The 13,263-nt window shown below is 44.6% G+C and overlaps 1 protein-coding gene across 1 annotated transcript in view; it reads right to left on the reverse strand.

Annotated features, from left to right (window-relative positions):
- Positions 1–592: 592 nt before the first annotated feature.
- Positions 593–13,263, reverse strand: part of MYOZ2 (myozenin 2) — a 230,254-nt gene continuing 217,583 nt past the window's right edge. The window contains exon 6 of the mRNA XM_069743749.1: positions 593–957. Coding sequence (XP_069599850.1) covers positions 723–957 — 235 coding nt within the window. The 3' untranslated portion in view covers positions 593–722. The remainder of the gene's footprint in view (positions 958–13,263) is intronic.

The following is a 13,263-nucleotide window of genomic DNA, read 5'->3' on the forward strand; positions in this document are numbered from 1 at the left end:
GCTTTATATTTTCTTAGTATTGTTATGTTAGCTGGCACCTGTTCACACTAGTTGGGATGTGCTGGTCAGCTTTTCTGTTCTTTACTCTAATGGTCCCAACCCACAGGGGAAATGTGAGGCCAGTAATCACGCCTAATAGTGATAACAAGTTGTTAATGAGTGTTAGGAAGGTGTCCATTCATAAATGGGTTTTCTACTTGAGATTCCCAAATCTTTAAGGTTTTTTTTCTGTTGGCTATACTATTGAAATGCAAATACAGACGATGATACAAGTACTTTACAGTGATTGTAGAAACTGCTTATTTCCTTCAAATAAACCTACAAAAATAATGTCACTAAAAAGAAACTTGGTTGAAACTTTTCCAACTACATGTTCCTAGGACTGATCCTGTTATACATTTCTTGGTTTGTATGTTAAGGTCATCTAATGTTTAACAACTCAATATGATTTACTTTGTAAATTATAGACTCATAATCAAGAGTGAATTTACTGTTGTGGTTTATTGATTACATTTCAACAAGTAATGATTCAGCTGAGACAGCAGCTCACCAATAAAGTACTGAAATAATCTGAACATACCAGTTAAAAAATAAAACATGATACATTCTGCTAAGCTGCCATTTACTTGCTCAGCATAACATAATAAAATATTAATCAGAAACATCCATAACTAGACTACTGTACATGGGAATAAAGCATTTCAGCGATGGACTTCACATATTTATAAATCATCAGATTCTGGGACATCTGGATTGAACATGATATCAGAGGAGATAATAATGTGAGGATTTTCAGATGACCACCCTTGAGGTGTTCTGTTAAAGGACTTTCTTGCCCTGATGGGGTCTATATTCATATCAAATGGAAGTGTGTTGATAGAAAGCAGGTCAAAATCTGGGATCTTGAAAGTGATCATCTTGGATGCTTTATCAAATCCTCCAAATGGAGTTGCCGCTCTGGGAATAAAACAGTAAAACCTCTATATAAATGCTTATTTATAATAAGAGACACTTATAGGAAAAATAGAGAAAATTTAAGGGGTTTCTATAGCTTTGACGAAGCATTTAAGGGGTTCTATAGCTTTGACGAAACATTTAAGGGGTTCTATAGCTTTGACAACCTCTAATCAAATATTGAGACTCTGAACCAAAGTGGTGTGTTCTGTGACAAATCCTCCCAAAAATCAGAGCACTTAAGATAGGGAGCCATTGCATAAATGTCTATATTTTTTACAACAGTAGAACTCTCCGGCAGTTAATCTTTTTTAGTGTAAAGAGATTCCTCTTAATCATGGGGGTCTGACTAGGGATGAGCGAATATATTCATTAAGATTCGGTACTCGGCGAGTAATGCGGTACTCGCGGTACTCGAATTCTAGCGAGTATTTCACTACTTGCCTCGCAATATTCCTTTCTCCCACCCAGCATTAGCCAATCACAGTAATGCCGCAGCCTTCTTGGTTGTGGGCAGCATTACTGTGATTGGCTGGCTGCGCAGCATCATAGATGAGTCATCATAGTAGGCTATGAGTCATAGGCTCTATAAAAGCCCTGCCGGCGCCATTTTCTACACATTGCATCCGGAACACAGCTAGTGCTAGCATAGGGAGAGTGTGAGCAGCTGCTATGGAGAGTTGTGCTTTCGGAAATCGTCCAGAAACCATCTAAAGAAAAACACAAAAGCTCTTGTGAGAGCTATTCTAGTAGTAGGTGACTATAGTAGTACAGGGAAACAGGCAGGAGAGTTACAGTACATACATGGTACCTCAATATCTCTGCTCTTGCTGAAAGTACTGTGTAAGGTCGGAGTAGTGACAGTTTTCCAGCTATTTTTGAGGTCACATTTACCCCTGCAGGCCAATTTTTTTGCTCTTGCGGTGCTGTTTGCACACCTAATAGCACGCATGTTACCACACAACTGACACGTAGCTAGCTCTGTTGTTTTCTGTTGTGACTGGCGAGCAAAATATTCAGCATTAAACTCAGGTAAATTTTTTTGCCTTTACAGTGCTGTTTGCACACCGAATAACACGCACGTTACTGCACAACTTACATGCATCCAGCTCTGTTGTCTTCTGTGGTGACTGGTGAGCAAAATATTCGGTGTTAAACTCAGGTCAATTTTTTTGCTTTTACGGTGCTGTTTGCATACCGAATAGCACGCATGTTACTGCACAACTGACATGCATCCAGCTATGTTGTCTTCTGTGGTGATTGGCGAGCAAAATATTCTGCGTTAAACTCAGGTCAATTTTTTTTTACATTACAGACAGTCCTCCTGTTTGCAAAACATAAAGCAGTACTAGGCTGTAGTGCTACCTTCCACAAAGCACGAACTGCTCCTTGTTCCCCAATATCTGCATCTGAACATCTGCAACTATGTCACAAAACCCCCAACACTCCCAAAAAGCCTGTTGTGAAGGGACAGGGACGTGGGCCTGGGGTTGTCAGTGGTGCCCGACAAAGCGGTGAGTCTGAGAGACAGAAGAATGTTGATGCATCTATGTTCCTGGCGAAAATTCCCGGTCTGGAAAGTAAACGTGTCTGGAAGCCATAAGAGCAAGAGCAGATACTGTTTTGGATGGCAGAAAAGGCCTCAATGAAATTTTCTAGTAGCACCCAACCCTCCATGACCACACAGGCTACTGTCGATACACAGAACACTGGGTCATTCAATCCTCAATCTGTTCCTACTTCCTCCCACCCTCAGCAGTCACAGAAAGCATTTAACCCAATGCTTGGCCACTCCTATGATCTGTTTGGTACATATGATCCTTTGGTTGCCTCTGCCTATTCCTTTGGGGAATTTCTCTGAGGCAAGGTAGGCTTTATTTTCTATCTCTAGGGCTAGCTAGCTCTGAGGCTGTGACGAGGCGCCTAGGGAGCGTTAGGAGCGCGCCACGGCTATTTTTAGTGTGTGTGATAGGATTAGGGCTTGCGGTCAGCAGAGCTCCCACATCCCAGAGCCCGTCCTGTATGAGTTTAACTACCAGGTCGGGTGCTCCTAACCACCAGGTCATAACAGTAAAGCTGGCCCAAAGTATTAATGCATCTCAATAGAGGGATAAGAGCACTTCTGAGACCACTTTTTTTTCTTTGCACTGTGTTTTGTCTTTCTTTTCCCCTAGACCTTTGGGTGGTTCAGGACGTTTTTTCTGGCTTTATGATGAACTAAATTCAGTGGATCAGGCAGAGAAAATCTTGCTGGCTTTGTGTCAGGGTCAAGATGAAGCGGAGGTGTACTGTCAGAAGTTTAGAAAGTGGTCTGTGCTTACTCAGTGGAATGAATGTGCCCTGGCGGCAATTTTCAGAAAGGGTCTTTCTGAAGCCCTTAAGGATGTCATGGTGGGATTTCCCACGTCTGCTGGTCTGAATGAGTCTATGTCCTTGGCCATTCAGATCGATCGGCGCATGCGTGAGCGCAAAGCTGTGCACCATCTGGCGGTATTCTCTGAGCATAGGCCTGAGCCTATGCAATGTGATAGGACTTTGACTAGAGCTGAACGGCAAGAACACAGACGTCGGAATGGGCTGTGTTTTTACTGTGGTGAATCCACTCATGCTATCTCCGATTGTCCTAAGCGCACTAAGCGGTTCGCTAGGTCTGCCACCATTGGTACGGTACAGTCTAAATTTCTTTTGTCCGTTACTCTGATTTGCTCTCTGTCGTCCTATTCTGTAATGGCATTTGTGGATTCAGGCGCTGCCCTGAATTTGATGGACTTGGAGTTTGCCAGGCGCTGTGGTTTTTTCTTGGAGCCCTTGCAGTATCCTATTCCATTGAGAGGAATTGATGCTACGCCTTTGGCCAAGAATAAGCCTCAGTACTGGACTTAATTGACCATGTGCATGGCTCCTGCACATCAGGAGGATATTCACTTTTTGGTGTTGCAGAATCTGCATGATGTGGTCGTTTTGGGGTTGCCATGGCTACAGGTCCATAATCCAGTATTGGATTGGAAATCTATGTCTGTGTCCAGCTGGGGTTGTCAGGGGGTACATGGTGATGTTCCATTGCTGTCAATTTCGCCTTCCACTCCTTCTGAAGTCCCTGAGTTTTTATCAGATTACCGGGATGTATTTGAAGAGCCCAAATCTGGTGCCCTACCTCCTCATAGGGATTGCGACTGTGCTATTATTTTGATTCCTGGTAGTAAGTTTCCTAAGGGCCGTCTGTTTAATTTATCTGTGCCAGAGCACGCCGCTATGCGGAGTTATATAAAGGAATCCTTGGAGAAGGGTCATATTCGTCCGTCGTCGTCACCATTGGGAGCAGGGTTTTTTTTTGTGGCCAAGAAGGATGGTTCTTTGAGACCTTGTATTGATTACCGCCTTCTTAATAAGATCACAGTCAAATTTCAGTATCCTTTGCCGCTGCTGTCTGATTTATTTGCTCGGATTAATGGGGCTAGTTGGTTCACCAAGATAGATCTTCGAGGGGCGTATAATCTTGTGCGAATTAAACAGGGTGATGAATGGAAAACAGCATTTAATACGCCCGAGGGCCATTTTGAGTACCTGGTTATGCCATTCGGGCTTTCTAATGCTCCATCTGTGTTTCAGTCCTTTATGCATGACATCTTCCGAGAGTACCTGGATAGATTTATGATTGTATATTTGGATGACATTTTGGTGTTTTCGGATGATTGGGAGTCTCATGTGAAGCAGGTCAGAATGGTGTTCCAGGTCCTTCGTGCGAATTCCTTGTTTGTGAAGGGGTCAAAGTGTCTCTTTGGAGTTCAGAAGGTTTCATTTTTGGGTTTCATTTTTTCCCCTTCTACTATCGAGATGGACCCTGTTAAAGTTCAGGCCATTTACGATTGGACTCAGCCGACATCTGTGAAGAGCTTGCAGAAGTTCCTGGGCTTTGCTAATTTTTATCGTCGCTTCATCGCTAACTTTTCCAGTATTGCTAAACCGTTGACTGATTTGACCAAGAAAGGTGCTGATGTGGTCAATTGGTCCTCTGCGGTTGTAGAGGCTTTTCAGGAGTTGAAGCGTCGTTTTGCTTCTGCCCCTGTGTTGTGCCAGCCAGATGTTTCGCTCCCTTTTCAGGTGGAGGTTGATGCTTCTGAAATTGGAGCAGGGGCTGTTTTGTCGCAAAGAAGTTCTGATGGCTCGGTGATGAAACCCTGTGCCTTCTTTTCTAGAAAATTCTCGCCTGCTGAGCGCAATTATGATGTGGGCAATCGGGAGTTGTTGGCCATGAAGTGGGCATTCGAGGAGTGGCGACATTGGCTTGAAGGAGCTAAACATCGCGTGGTGGTCTTGACGGATCACAAGAATTTGACTTATCTCGAGTCTGCCAAACGGTTGAATCCTAGACAGGCTTGATGGTCGCTCTTTTTCTCCCGTTTTGATTTTGTGGTTTCATACCTTCCGGGATCTAAGAATGTGAAGGCTGATGCCCTGTCAAGGAGTTTTGTGCCTGACTCTCCGGGTGTTCCGGAGCCGGCGGGTATTCTTAAAGAAGGGGTAATTTTGTCTGCCATTTCCCCTGATTTGCGGCGTGTGCTGCAAAAGTTTCAGGCTAATAGACCTGACCGTTGTCCTATGGAGAAACTGTTTGTCCCTGATAGATGGACTGGTAGAGTTATCTCGGAGATTCATTGTTCAGTATTGGCTGGTCATCCTGGAATCTTTGGTACCAGAGATTTGGTGGCTAGATCTTTTTGGTGGCCTTCTTTGTCACGGGATGTGCGTTCTTTTGTGCAGTCCTGTGGGATTTGTGCTCGGGCTAAGTCCTGCTGTTCTCGTGCCAGTGGGTTGCTTTTGCCCTTGCCGATTCTGAAGAGGCCCTGGACGCATATTTCCATGGATTTTATTTCTGATCTCCCTGTTTCTCAAAAGATGTCGGTCATTTGGGTGGTTTGTGATCGCTTCTCTAAGATGGTCCATTTGGTACCCTTATCTAAACTGCCTTCCTCCTCTGATTTGGTGCCATTGTTTTTCCAGCATGTGGTTCGTTTGCATGGCATTCCGGAGAACATCGTCTCGGACAGAGGTTCCCAGTTTGTTTCGAGGTTTTGGCGGTCCTTTTGCACTAAGATGGGCATTGATTTGTCTTTTTCTTCGGCTTTCCATCCCAGACTAATGGCCAAACCGAATGAACTAATCAGACTTTGGAGACATATCTGAGATGCTTTGTTTCTGCTGATCAGGATGATTGGGTGTCCTTCTTGCCTTTGGCTGAGTTCGCCCTTAATGATCGGGCCAGCTCGGCTACTTTAGTTTCTCCTTTTTTCTGCAATTCTGGTTTCCATCCTCGTTTCTCTTCAGGGCAGGTTGAGCCTTCGGACTGTCCTGGTGTGGATGCGGTGGTGGACAGGTTGCAGCAGATTTGGACTCATGTGGTGGACAATTTGACATTGTCCCAGGAGAAGGCTCAACGTTTCGCTAACCGCCGGCGTTGTGTTGGTCCCCGACTTCGTGTTGGTTATTTGGTTTGGTTGTCATCTCGTCACGTTCCTATGAAGGTTTCCTCTCCTAAGTTTAAGCCTCGTTTCATTGGACCATATAAGATTTCTGAGGTTCTTAATCCTGTGTCATTTCGTTTGGACCTTCCAGCTTCTTTTGCCATCCATAATGTGTTCCATAGGTCGTTGTTGCGGAGATACGTGGCGCCTATGGTTCCCTCCGTTGATCCTCCTGCCCCGGTGTTGGTTGAGGGGGAGTTGGAGTATGTGGTGGAGAAGATTTTGGATTCTCGTGTTTCGAGACGGAAACTCCAGTACCTGGTCAAGTGGAAGGGTTATGGTCAAGAAGATAATTCCTGGGTTTTTGCCTCTGATGTTCATGCTGCCGATCTTGTTCGTGCCTTTCATTTGGCTCATCCTGATCGGCCTGGGGGCTCTGGTGAGGGTTCGGTGACCCCTCCTCAAGGGGGGGGTACTGTTGTGAATTCTGTTGTCGAACTCCCTCCTGTGGTCGTGAATGGTACTTCGGCGAGTTCTGTCTATGGGCTCCCTCTGGTGTCTATGAGTGAAGCTGCTGCTTCTGAGGTTCCTTACACAGGTGACGTGGTTTATCCTTTGGTTGGCTTCTCTATTTAACTCCACTCAGATCGTTACTCCATGCCAGCTGTCAATGTTTTAGCATTGGTTCAGTTCGCTCCTGGATCTGCCTGGTGACCTGTCTTCTCCTGCAGAAGCTAAGTTCCTTATTGTTATTTTTGCTCATTGTTTCTTTGTCCAGCTGGTTATCCTGATTTTGTCTTGCTAGCTGGAAGCTCTGGGATGCAGAGTGGGCCCCCCCCCCGCACCGTTAGTCAGTGCGGAGGTCTTTTTTGCACACTCTGCGTGGTCTTTTGTAGGTTTTTGTGCTGACCGCAAAGATTCCTTTCCTATCCTATCTATTTAGTAAGTCTGGCCTCTCTTTGCTGAAACCTATTTCATTTCTGCGTTTGTGACTTTCATCTTTACTCGCAGTCATTATATGTGGGGGGCTGCCTATTCCTTTGGGTAATTTCTCTGAGGCAAGGTAGGCTTTATTTTCTATCTCTAGGGCTAGCTAGCTCTGAGGCTGTGACGAGGCGCCTAGGGAGCGTCAGGAGCGCTCCACGGCTATTTTTAGTGTGTGTGATAGGATTAGGGCTGGCGGTCAGCAGAGCTCCCACATCCCAGAGCTCGTCCTGTATGAGTTTAACTATCAGGTCGGGTGCTCCTAACCACCAGGTCATAACACGCATCATCATATACATCAAGTCTCTCCTCTTCCTCCTTCTCCTCCACCTCCTCATCCTATGCTGAATTACCCTCCACATCACTCCCAAGTTGGGAACTGTGCAGCAGCGCACCTGCAAAGCGGCAACACGCTCTGCAGAAGCTGACCTGTTTAGGTCAAACACCACACACTGCAGCACAGCTGTGGCAAGGAATAAAACAACAGACCGTTCAGTGGCTCTCCCCACTGCAACTCAAACCCGGTCTGGTTGTCTGTGATAATGGATATAACCTGGTGGCGGCATTAAAGCTCGGGAAGCTGGTACACGTGCCATGTATGGGTCACGTGCTGAACCTAGTGGTTCAGAAATGTATAAAAACATACCCTGACTGTCTGTGCCTAGATTTCACACTGGGTGATCCTACCCAGCCCAGCCAATATCATGATGAGTTAAGATTGGGTTATGAAGATGAGGAGGAAGATGAGGAGGGAGAGGACTTATTTTTATGTGGTTCTGAGGGGACCCATGATGCTATAGAGGGGACTCCCAACCCCAGCTTCAGGTCTATCCAGCATGGGTGGGCTGGAGGAGGAGGAAAGTCAGTGGGAGGAAAGGATTGGAATTGTTCCTCCTTCTGGGGCCACAGAACATTTGCCTCATTGCAGCTTGGCACACATGGCACAGTTCATGTCTAATTGTCTGTCCCAAGACCCTCGCGTGATCCACATTTTCAACAGCAACCTATACTGGTTGCCCACCTTTCTTGACCCACGGTACAAGGACAAATTTCCTTCGCTACTGTTGCAGTCACCAAGGGGTTTCACAATTGAATCCATCAAAATGGCCGTTGTCGATCATTTGATGACAACATCAGACTCAGACACCGCTGGTAGAAGAGGTACCAGCTCTTTGCAACAGCATGCATTAATAGAGAGAGACACGCCATCTAGTATCCTACTCCTGCTTCTGCCACATGTACCTCATGGTCAACAAGTTAGAAATAATTTTCCATTCATTAATATTTCCCATCGGAGGCAATTGTGATGAGACCTCCTTCCTGCATCAATCATGGTATCATGCCCCTTGGGCTAATTTTTTGAAACACTATGTCTAAGCCTGCACATTGGGCACTGGAGCTGCCGCGCTAGTAGTCTAGTTTAATAATTATCCGGCTCTTGAGGCCTCCTTCCTGGGTCAACCATGATACAGCCCTTTGAGCTCATTTTTAAAAACACTATGTCTATGCCTGCACATTGGGCACTGGAACTGTTGTGCTAGTAGTCTAGTTTCATAATTTTCTGGCTCTTGAGGCCTACTTCCTGCGTCAACCATGATACAGCCCCTAGGGCTCATTTTTTGAAGACACTATGCCTGCACATTGTGCAGTGGCAGTGGAACAACAAGGGCAGTAGTCCAACCTTTAGAATTGTGAGCCCCTTGTGATGATGATGGGTGGCTTCTTCCTACGTTAACCAACACACAGCTTTTTACCACCTGCTTTTAAACAATCATTCACCCATTTCAGCCTTTTCCTCAGGCCCCCAGACCGCTTTGTAGGGTCCAGCATAAAATTACTCGCATTTCCCATTGACTTGAATTGGACTCGCTCCTCATTACGAATACCCGAGTATTAAGACCTACTCGTTACGAGTATAGCGAGACCGAATATTTCACTACTCGCTCATCCCTAGGTCTGACTTTTTGGACCTCAACCAATGGCTAGAACAAGGGTGCTGCAACTAGTTACTCCCATTGAAGTGAAGTTCATTGAGGTGCAACAATGTTCTGAGAAATTAAAAGGACAAATTCTGTTGGTTATTGATCACAGTTCCAACAGTTGGTATCCATCAGTATGAAATTTACTGCACATCCTAGTCAGGGCCGGCATTAGGGGCAGGCAACAAGGCATTTGCTTAGGGTCCACACTACCCCAGGGCTCCATCAGCCGGTGTCGTGCCTAATAGCGTCACACCAGGCAGTCGCTATGGGGCTCGTGAGTCAGGAGGGCCCTGTGCCCGTACTGTCTCCGCCTCCCCTCCACATCGCACATTCAACTGTATCGGCATCATAGATCATAGATGCCAATACAGTTGAAAGCAATGATGGAGGAGAGTGCGTCAGGTGACATTCCCTCACCCCATCATTTCCCTCTCTGCTTCAGACGCAGTGGGTGCGATGACATCACTTCATCATGCGCCAAGCTGTGACAAACAGTGAAGTTGCTTAGTAGATGTGCTGCAAAGACCAGAGCAGTGGGGGAGCAGGGAGAGGTGAGTATATATTTATTTTTAAATCAGTGAGTCCACGGTGGACATAATATTGGAGTAATATGGCGTGTACATTATACTATTTGAGGCTGCTTTATACCATATTGGGGCAGCATTATACTCTATGGGGGCTGCATTATTCTATTTGATGCTGCATTATACTCTGTGGGGGCTTCATTATACTCTATGAATCTGAATTATACTCTATGACGCTGAGCTATACGCTATGAGGCTGCTTTATACTCCATGGGGCTGCATTATACTCTGTAGGGGCTGTGTTATACTCTGTGGGGGCTGTGTTATACTCTATGGGGGCTGCGTTATACTTTACTGGGGTTGCATTATACTCTATTAAGGACTACGGGGAATGCATTATACTATGTGTACTATATGGGGGCTGCATTATACTCTACCAAGGACTATTGGGAGTGCATTACACTGTAGAGGACTATGGCGAATGTATCATACTATATGAAGGACTGTGAGGTGCATTATACCATGGGGAGTGCATTACACAATATGGAGGACTATGGGGTGCATTATACAATATGGAGGACTAGGGGTTGAATTATACTATATTGATGACTCTGGGGAGCGTATTATGCTGTATGTAGGACTATGGCCTGCATTATACTATATGGAAGACTTGGGTGCACTATACTATATGGAGGGCTATGGGATGAAGGACTATGGGGAGTGGATTATACTATATGGAGGACTAATGGGAGTGCATTATACTATATGGAGGATGATGCTGTGTGTATTACATACATTATGCTATATGGAGGACTATGGGTGGTGCATTATAATATAGGGAGGACTATGGGGGTGCATTATACAATATGGAGGACCATGATATGACGTATAATATATTGAGGACTATGGGGAGCGTATTATACTATATGGAGGATTATGGGAAATGCATTATACTGTATGGAGAAATATGGGGTGCATTATACTATATGGAAGACATTTGGGTGCATTATACTTTATGGAGGGCTATGGGATGGAGGACTATGGAGAGTGGATTATACTATATGGGGGACTATGAGGAGTGCATTATACTATATGGAGTATGATGTGGTGTGCAGTACACTATATGTTTGACTATGACACACATTATACTATGTGGAGGACTATGGGGCACATTATACTATATGAAGGGCTATTGGGTGTGCATTATACTATATGGAGGACTATGGGGTTCATTATACTAGAAGAGAAAAATGCTGCCTATTCATCGAGTGTTTGAATTGTTTATGCGGGAACAGTAATCATTGTTCTTGTCAGCACATCGCCTAGTGAAAACTGTAGATGGGCTGCTGATGACATGATACTGTATGGGGAAAGATTGCTCTACTAGTGATCGTTCTGCCCCCATTTTTCTTTTTCAGCTGGTGTAAAGAGGCCGGAAAACAATCATCAAACGACTTCAATATTGTTGATCACGCTTGTTTAACGGCCTGAACTCAGCCCATGTAATTACAACCGAAATGTTCTTGTGTGATGGTGCAATATGTCAGCATTTGGGACCCCACTTTAAACTTTTGCCCAGGGCCCCACATTTTCTAAAACCAGCCCAGATCCCAGTAAGGCTAGGTTCACACACATACAGTGTTTTGTTTGAGCTCTGTTGGGATATCCATTGGAATGCCCGGTTTTTCAGAGATTTTAACAAACTCCCTAATTTAGTGCTCTACAGAGAGAACAGTGTGTTCTAACCTGTATTAATTTACTATAGCAGGAAAACCCCTTTTAGCGCTAGCAGTCAGGTAACATAATTCACCCTTTTATCACTGATTTTATCTTCATCTGGTGTTACCATTGCAATAATGGATAAGATAATACAGAAATGGTTTAAAGTCGTGTCATCCAAACCAATGAAGATTTTTATTTGTGTCATCCAAGATACTCAGTCATATTAAATTCACAGGTTTTGCTGCATCAAGACCAAGAATGGGATATGCAATGAAAGAAAAATAACTGTATAAAAGCAATGTAGACATGCATATACATGATATATCTTGAACGGTTAGTCCAATATTTCCAGCTTTTGTGTATTTGATTGAATTAATGAAAACATTCATGCCTGTAATCAGCATGATAGAAAATCAACACAATTTAGCGATGATCCCTATTCAGGTATGTTATCGTACAGCCAGACCAAGGGCAGTGATACAGCATGCTGCCCGGTTTTATAAATTGATTATTAAATGGAATCTGTCAGCAGATTTTTGAAATGCAATCAGAGAGCACTATGACAGTATGATGTAGGGGCAGAGATTCCAGTGATTTATCATTTACTGGTTGCTTGTTGAAATTTCAATACAATCAGTGTTTTATCAGCAGGAGATGATCACTAGATGACTAGTTGTCTCGTGCCATGTAGTCCTCCCGCTGTGTATAACGCCGCCCCCACCACTGATTGGCAGCTTTCTCTCTATGCATAAAATGCAAAGAAAGTTGCCAATCAGTGGTGTGGGCGGGGTTGGTAGATCTGCATAAGACAAAACAGTGATTTAAGAAAACTGAACCAAGCAGACCAGTAAGTGCAATCAGGGTCTCTGCTCCTATATAATGCTGCTCTTAGGTTATATAGCAAAAACCTGAAGACAAATTCCCTTTAAATGGTGCATGATCTTGCAGGAAACGAGCTAATACAATTAACCACATGGTTTTGCTGGTGAAAGGGGTATTCTCCTGCCAAATCATGTGCTTGTTTATCAGTAAGGCCGGGATCACACATGTGAGAAACACGTCCGTGTCCCGCATGTGAAATCCAAGCTCTGGCGCCGGCACTCCAGAGCGGAGCGTGCGGCTCCATGTGTTGCTATGCGGCCGCACGCTCCACTCCACAGTGCCGGCGCCAGAGCTTGGATTTCACATGCGGGACACGGACGTGTTTCGCGCATGTGTGATCCCGGCCTTAGCTGCATGGCACTGCTGTAGGTGCAGCTCTAACTGGTCTTATCCTAAGAAGCCTGCAGCTATATCATTATGGTATGAACATTTTATCACTTTCATATAATAATTAAAAAAATAATGTTTCAAAGTATCCAGTGTGAGTAAAGAAAAAAAAAACGATTTGCCATGTCTTTTTTTATTATTTTAATCTCATAATACAGTGTTTGAGGGTATTTACCTACAATATATTACTGTCCACAGGAAGCCACGACACTATAGGCGCAGCCAGATGGTGATATAACATGGACGACGATTGCAATACAATGCTTGGACTGGCTAGTGGCTCTCCTGACCGGAGCGTAACAACATGCATTTCTATGCAGCTGTCACTCTTAGGTCGGGAGAGCTGCCAGCCAGTCCGTGCATTGA

This window comes from Ranitomeya imitator, chromosome 1 (assembly GCF_032444005.1).
Source record: "Ranitomeya imitator isolate aRanImi1 chromosome 1, aRanImi1.pri, whole genome shotgun sequence".
NCBI classification, from domain to species: domain Eukaryota; kingdom Metazoa; phylum Chordata; class Amphibia; order Anura; family Dendrobatidae; genus Ranitomeya; species Ranitomeya imitator.